This window comes from Clupea harengus, chromosome 19 (assembly GCF_900700415.2).
Source record: "Clupea harengus chromosome 19, Ch_v2.0.2, whole genome shotgun sequence".
NCBI lineage: Eukaryota > Metazoa > Chordata > Actinopteri > Clupeiformes > Clupeidae > Clupea > Clupea harengus.
This window is the reverse complement of record NC_045170.1, coordinates 10,130,444-10,137,943: the sequence shown is the minus strand read 5'-3', so window position 1 is coordinate 10,137,943 and position 7,500 is coordinate 10,130,444. Positions and strand designations below refer to the sequence as shown.

The following is a 7,500-nucleotide window of genomic DNA, read 5'->3' as shown; positions in this document are numbered from 1 at the left end:
TGTGGGGACCCCGGCACCCCGTCTCATGGCGGCAGGAGCGAGAGTGACTTCCGCATCCGCAGCAAGGTGCGCTTCAACTGTTCCGTGGGCTACACCCTGCACGGCTCCACCGAGAGGACCTGCTTCCCCAACGGCACCTGGTCTGGATCGCAGCCCTCCTGCAGACGTAAGGCCCTCACACACACACACACACAAGTACACACACACACATACGCACACTCATAGACGCACACACACACACAAACACACACACATGTACACACACAAACACACACACAAACACACACAAACACACACACACACACTCACATACACACAGACACATACACACACACACACACACACACACACACACACACACATACACACAGACACATACACACAGACACACACACACACACACCCACACACACCCACACACACACACATAGACGCACACACTTTCACACACACACACACACACACACATACATACACTCGTGCACACAGACACATGCATGCACACACACATAAATACAAAACACTCACACACAGTAGCACTCATACCCCCACAATCACACATCCCCACACTCCTACACAGAAACATTTGTGCTGTCACTGCCTGTCACACACACACTCCTACACACACCAGCACACACATATGACACTCTCAGCTACACACACACACACACACGCAGCCCTTCAAAAATAGACCAGTAATTGTCTTCTCCCATGTGTTTTTTGCCTGCCCACTCTAAATCAAGCCTGTGTGCACCAGGGTTGGAAATTAGCACCCGGCCAAAATACAGGTCAATTTGTGAAGTGGCAGGTGAATTTACAAGCCACACGGTGGCCGGTAAATAAATGGGGCATTTAACAAAAAAACATTGATGCGATTGCATCGTTCTGTGAAAAAGTAAAGTCAATCGTCAGGCAGCCTGCCTAAATAGTGTTACTTACTAGCTGTCAGGTAAAAGTTAGCTAAGACTCCCACTGCATATAGACCAAACACAGTAGGGTTCGGGCCACTGACTGTCAATTTGATTGGACCTGAAATTCAAAGCCAGAGAGCTCTTCCTTATCAGTCAAAATTGTGTAGCCTAATCTGATGAACTATTTTAACAACAATGTGATGTGTGAAGTGAGCGTCTGCTGTCAGTAGGCCTATGCAAGAGGAGACGATAAAGCTATTGGCGTGTTGCCGTCACAAACTAAAAGTTAAAAGGCGATTTGTCAATGAGAAGTGGAGAGGAGTTATGTGACTGGCTAGTTTTCAATGAGGGTCGGCTAGTCAGTCAATATTTTGCTGTAATTGTTTCGGTAACTCTCTTCGGCCAGCAGCAGAACAAACAGCGAAGCCCACGAAGCCTCCGAATGCCCGAAGGAGGTGATCTGCATCATACAAGGAAAGTCAGCCCGGGGAAAAAGAGAGAGAGACAGTCTTTTAGAGTTTGTTAAAAGTTGCTTTTGATTTTGTGCATTTGAAGAGTGTGCGTGTGTGTGTATGTGTGATGTGAGGGAGAGATAATTAAAAAGGGATAACCATAAATGAATAAATATTGAATGAGTACTTTAAGCCTTATCAGTTGTTATTTTAAAGCAAGGCAAATGTTACACAAAAAGTTAGTTAAACACAACAGTGCGATTACAAAATGGTGTCTGGCCTGGAGGAAGAAAAATTGTATTTCCTTCCCTGGTGTGCACCGTGGGCACGGATTGCACGGATGTTGCACAGGTTTGAATCAGCGGCTGGCCCTCTTGACGACACTTCACCCGTCATCCTGTAGCATTGCCACCCTCTCACCCTCACTGCTCTCTGCCCCTCTCCCCACGCCACCTCACACCACCCCATCCCAGCTCAGCCCCACTCAGGGAATTCTCTCGCCTCCTTCCTTGCATTCCCCAGACGGGCCGTCATAGCTGCAGGGCGAGAGCGTAATAAGGCAGAAATGAAATGGTAGGACCGTGTCACTGGCCTACGCATAGGAAGAGAGAGTGTGATTAAGTGAGTGAGTGAGTGAGAATGAGAGAAAGAGTGAGAGACAGAGAGAGAGAGCGAGAGAAACATGGCCAGTTTGCTGAGGGAGCATGTACGGCGCCGTGTTCCCTCAGCCTGGGACCTGACTAATGGTGTTTCTACACCCCCCCCCCCCCCACACACACACACACACACACACACACCCTCCCACCCCCCAGCGATCGACGGCGGCCCCTGCCGCTGATTCCTCTCAGAGAGCCACAAATTGGCATCCGGGAGGCAGGAACATGGTGTAACCGCAGTGGAGGATGATGTTTGTTGCTCAAAATCCCTGACTTTCTATCTCTCTCTCTCTCTGTCTCTCTCTCTCTTTCTTGCTTGCTTTTGCTCGTTCTCGGAGACAATGAAAGGAGTGTAGGGCGACACAATGGCGTGGGTGTCACAGGGGGCGAGAGAGAGGGAGAGAGCAGGGACCCTTCCAGGTGCCCCCTCACTAACAGGCCCCCATGGTCCTACACAAACAAGAATAGTTCCGATTGGACGTCCAAATAGCTGCATGTCCCCAGAGAGAGAGAGAGAGAGAGAGAGAGAGAGAGAGAGAGAGAGAGAGAGAGAGAGAGAGAGAGAGAGAGAGAGAGAGAGAGAGAGAGCCTCGTGTCCCTGGTTAACTGCATGGATAGATTGTTAACGATCAACTGTCCTTGGGCCAGATGATGCTTACCTTGTTTTCTTTGTCTATGGTTTCTTCCCTGCTTGTTTTCCCTTCTGTGCTTTTTAAACCTTTTTCAGTGTTGAGGGAGGCCCAGTAACACAAAAAAGGCTTGAAGACGCTCTCTCTCTCTCTGCACACCACACCAAACGCAATCTTACTTTTTAAAATGTGTGCTGTTCTTCTGTCCCGCTTTTGCGTAACCCCATCTTGCATCCAAGGCCCCAACTAATACTGCCCAGGAGGAAGAGTTGCTAGCATACATCACAAGGGCGATTTTATCTTTCATGAAAATTCCTCAGTTGCCATATGGTTTATCATCATATAATTTCTTTTTCTTCCTCCTTTCCTCCTCTGACCCCCGGTACAGCGGTGCAGTGTGGGAACCCAGGGACCCCGAGTAACGGACGGGTGTTCCGGCTGGACGGCACCACCTTCTCCCACTCGGTCATCTACTCCTGCATGGACGGCTACTTGCTGTCGGGCTCCACCACCCGAGAGTGCCTGGCCAACGGCTCCTGGTCTGGCAACGCCCCCAACTGCACCAGTGAGTACCACACACATCCCCCACCAGCCATACCCCCGTGTCCTTACCCCCGTACCACACCCCCGTCCCACACCCCTGTGTCCTTACCCCCGTGTCCTTACCCCTGTACCACACCCCTGTACCACAGCCCTGTGTCCTTACCCCTGTGTCCTTACCCCCGCCCACACCCCCGTGTCCTTACCCCTGTACCACACCCCTGTACCACACCCCTGTGTCCTTACCCCTGTACCACACCCCTGTACCACACCCCTGTGTCCTTACCCCCGTGTCCTTACCCCTGTACCACACCCCTGTACCACACCCCTGTGTCCTTACCCCGTACCACACCCCTGTGTCCTTACCCCTGTGTCCTTACCCCGTGTCCTTACCCCGTCCCACACCCCTGTGTCCTTACCCCGTACCACACCCCTGTGTCCTTACCCCTGTGTCCTTACCCCCGTGTCCTTACCCCTGTGTCCTTACCCCCGTGTCCTTACCCCGTCCCACACCCCTGTGTCCTTACCCCGTACCACACCCCTGTGTCCTTACCATGTACCACACCCCTGTGTCCTTACCCCAGTACCACACCCCTGTGTCCTTACAGACTGGTTCTTTAGTGGTCCTAGCACAACTGACAACGAACATTAGCCTATTTCAAGTTTCATAATACACAGTTCTTCTTCAAAGTTCATTTGTACACTCTTGTGTCTAACATACTTTTTTGTACCTCGTTTTAATATTCCTACAAAACAACTTGTAGAATCTTTTAACGAGGCAAAAACAAAGAACCACTTAAGGGGGTTCTGTGATGTTTGCTACGTGACTGATTTGTGAAGTTCTTTGCTTCCATTGTTAGGGACGAGGTAAGGCTGTGATAACTAGATTGTGGTAAAGGGGAGAGGAGTCGAACGCAGCCCCCCCCCCCCCCCAGTCCCCCGAGGGGCTCAATTTCACCTCATGAAATTTAAACACTCAGCTCATCAAGGGCCCTCTTGAGTTGCTCTCTGAACTCCTTTGAGCACACAGGAGGAAGTGTGTGTGTGGTGGGGAGGTGGGGGGTGAATCTCCCCAAAGAATCCGCCTCAGGTGAAGTTTGTTAAGGGGAGAGCCGAGGTCACAGCACACACTCACACTCACGCGCATACACACACACACACACTTCGACTCCTCATGAGTCTGATAAACACAATCGATGTTCCCGTGCCTCCCTGAAGATTACCACACTCTTCCAAGTCCCCTTCATTGTCTTAACAATCTGCACTTTTTTTGTTTTAGATCAGAGCAGTCCGTTTGATTTAAATCCGCACCAAAGGCAATCAAGGCTCTCACTGCAAAACTATTAAGACACACATTCACGATCACCTCTGGCCAACAACCATCTCTAGTTTAAGGAATTGATTGCCTTGCGCGGGGATTTTTTTTCTCCACCGCGTGGTTGAACTTGAAGATTCCACACTCACGCGTGTGTGTTCCGCCTCAGGCTTCTCCTCAGACGAGGTGAAAGTCGGTGGGATGTTATTAGCCAGTGGCTCGGTAGTGCAGGTCTCCCAGAGTATAGCCCTCTCTGCTAGAGTAGCCCTCTCAGCTAGACTCCACTTGGCTCATATCCTGTGGTCAAACGTCTCAACACACTGCCCCTTAGCTAATCGTGGACTTCTAATTACTCCAAGTAATACTTCTGCTATGTGACTGGCACCTGTGAATTAGTCATGTTTAAGTCCCCCCACCCCATTTTTCTTTTTAACCTTTTTATGTCTTTATTTTAAGCGTATTTGAGAAATTTGAAAAAACGCTATATAAATGTGATGTATTATTATTATTATTATTAATAATAAATGTACAGTCTAGTCTAGTATTTACCCAGACCGTGGTATTAATTCCGAGACTGCTATTATAGTTTGTCAGACCCTATATTAGCACTGTACTAGTAGAACTTGGCCGGAGGTTGTCCTATCCACGTCAGCGCCCCATACCCATAGACAGCATGAAAATAATGCTGAGGTGTGTGAGAGTGTGTGTGTCCGTGTGTGTCTGTTCGTGTCCGTGAGACTTGGCACTCTTTCCCTCTAGACTCTTGAGCTCCTACCTTTTGGGCAGTTTCACAGTAAGTGACAGGACTGCTCTTGTATGTGTGTCAGAGGCCAGGAAGCAGTGGAGGAAGTCTGGAGTCAAATTTAGCTCCCTGTCACTCTCCCCCCTTTTACACGGAAAGATACTCGCTCAAGTGGATGAATTCTCTAAATCCATCCTAACCATACCAAGAGTGTGAATATATCAGCCATTGAGAGTTAGTAATAAATTCTCTACGCATAAATTGATCGGGAACTTAAATGGTTGCTGAGGGTGTAGCTTTGTAAGCGTGGGCGTGCTTGGGGCTTGGGTCATGGCAATGCATAAAGAGAGAGAAGATTTTTTTTTCCTTCTTTCTCTCACCCTTTCATCTAGAATTTCAACTCTGCTCTCCCTTCCTCTCTCTCTCGCTCTCACTCTCTCGCGCCCATTCCTTTATTTAGCCATGGAATAGAATGGTAATTGTGAAAGATCTGCCGAATTGATTATTGAAGCAAACCCTCAGGGATGGCTATGAGGAAAGAGCTTTTGCCGGCTTGCTGCCATCAATATTTTCCACCGCCCCCCCCCCCCTAACACGCATACACACACACACACACACACACACACACGTACGTAATGGTGAGATCTATCATTTTGAATAAAAGAGTCGAGGGTCCCAAAGATATCTCTATTCCCGCATAAACGGCTTGTTTAAAATGATTTGTGAATCTGGTTTTCGTCTGCAGCCAGATCACCATCTCATGTAGGGCCAAACAGGGGCCCCTAAATCACTATTGAATATCACATTGCCGTTCGGCACAGTGAACACACACAGAGAAAAACAATTGTTTGGGCGGGGGGAAATTGCAACTTCTCTGAAGCCCTCCCCCCCAACCTCTTTAACTGCATATTGCTTTTGTTTTTTCCCATATGGAAAGTTAGGCACACCATCCATTCTTGCCAGGGAGTTGAAATGAGACAAAATGTAATTAACAGTGCCCCTAACATGCATTGCTCTCCCTCTCCCTCTCCCTCTCTCTTTCTTTTTCTCTCTCTCTCTCTCTCTCTCTCTGTCTCTCTCTCTCTCTCCCCGTGCCAGTGATCCACTGCGGTGACCCGGGTGTACCCGCCAACAGTGCCAGGCTCGGTGAGGACTTCACCATCGGGCAGAATGTCAGCTTTGTGTGCCAGCTGGGCTACGTGATGGAGCCCGAGGGCTCTCCCGTCCGCACCTGCACGGGCAACGGCACCTGGAGCGGAGTCATGCCCGCCTGCCGAGGTAACACAAGGGCCAGATGTGTGTGTGTGTTTGTGTTTATGTGTGTGTGTAAGTGGGAGGGGGAAGGCATTCATGCCTATTTGTATTTGTGTGTGCTTTGTATTTGGTAATGTGTGTGTGTGTGTGTATTTATGTATCTTCAGCATTTGTGTATTCCTATGTTTCTGTGACTACTGCTATGTGCACGTGTGTGTGTGTGTGTGTATATGTGTGTTTGATTATGTATGCTAGAAATAAGTATGTGTGTGACAGTGTATAAGGATGGGTGCACAAATATTGTATGTTGCACGGTTTTTGTGTGTGTGTGTGTCTGTCTGTCTGTCTGTGTGTGTGTGTGTGTGTGTGTGTGTGTTAGTGTTAATGGTGTTTCTGTTGCGCGGCTCTCTGGACCACTGCTGCATATCTTTCACTGGTGATGTCTGTCTACTCGTTGTTGCCCGGAGCAACAGCAGCACAGCACTTCCTGTTGTTTTCTGTTTAATAAACAGCAGAAATGGCTGTGGAGAAAGACCACATTTATTACGCTATTTCCACTGAAAATTGACTTAGTTTGCCTTGAACACAGTCAGTTATGTTTCTCATTTCTTCCCTTACACTGACTTCATGTTCATAGCAAATGTGTCAGACTGACCGTGACACGAAAAGCTCAGTCTTGGTTTTTCTGCCAAACACATAATTTGATATCGTATGTGATCTCAAGACGCATATGTTGTGGCCACCAGCAGTATTCAGCCAATCAGACTGTAATTGATTAAGAATGATCAAATTAGAGTCCTGCTATTCCTGTCCTGATAGTCACAGAAGCAGTCACTAAGGACTACACACACTAAGGCTACAGTGTCATACGTCGAAACATCAAAGAGATCCAGATGTCTCATTTATTGTTAAAGGCAGTCGCTGGCCCCTAACAGCACATGCTGTCTCCGTGTATGGAGATGTTGCTGCATTAAACCCTAATGCAGTGCTTTGGAATGCCA

General features: G+C 48.5%; 1 protein-coding gene across 4 annotated transcripts in view; it reads left to right on the top strand.

Annotated features, from left to right (window-relative positions):
- The window catches only part of csmd3b (CUB and Sushi multiple domains 3b), a 363,440-nt gene that overhangs the window by 330,925 nt on the left and 25,015 nt on the right, over positions 1-7,500 (top strand). For all 4 annotated transcript variants that reach the window (XM_031585978.2, XM_031585977.2, XM_042710744.1 and 1 more), the window contains 3 exons: positions 1-166; positions 3,037-3,213; positions 6,344-6,523. The exon at positions 1-166 is cut by the window's left edge and continues 17 nt beyond it. In XM_031585978.2, the coding sequence (XP_031441838.1) occupies positions 1-166; positions 3,037-3,213; positions 6,344-6,523 (523 nt within the window). The remainder of the gene's footprint in view (positions 167-3,036; positions 3,214-6,343; positions 6,524-7,500) is intronic.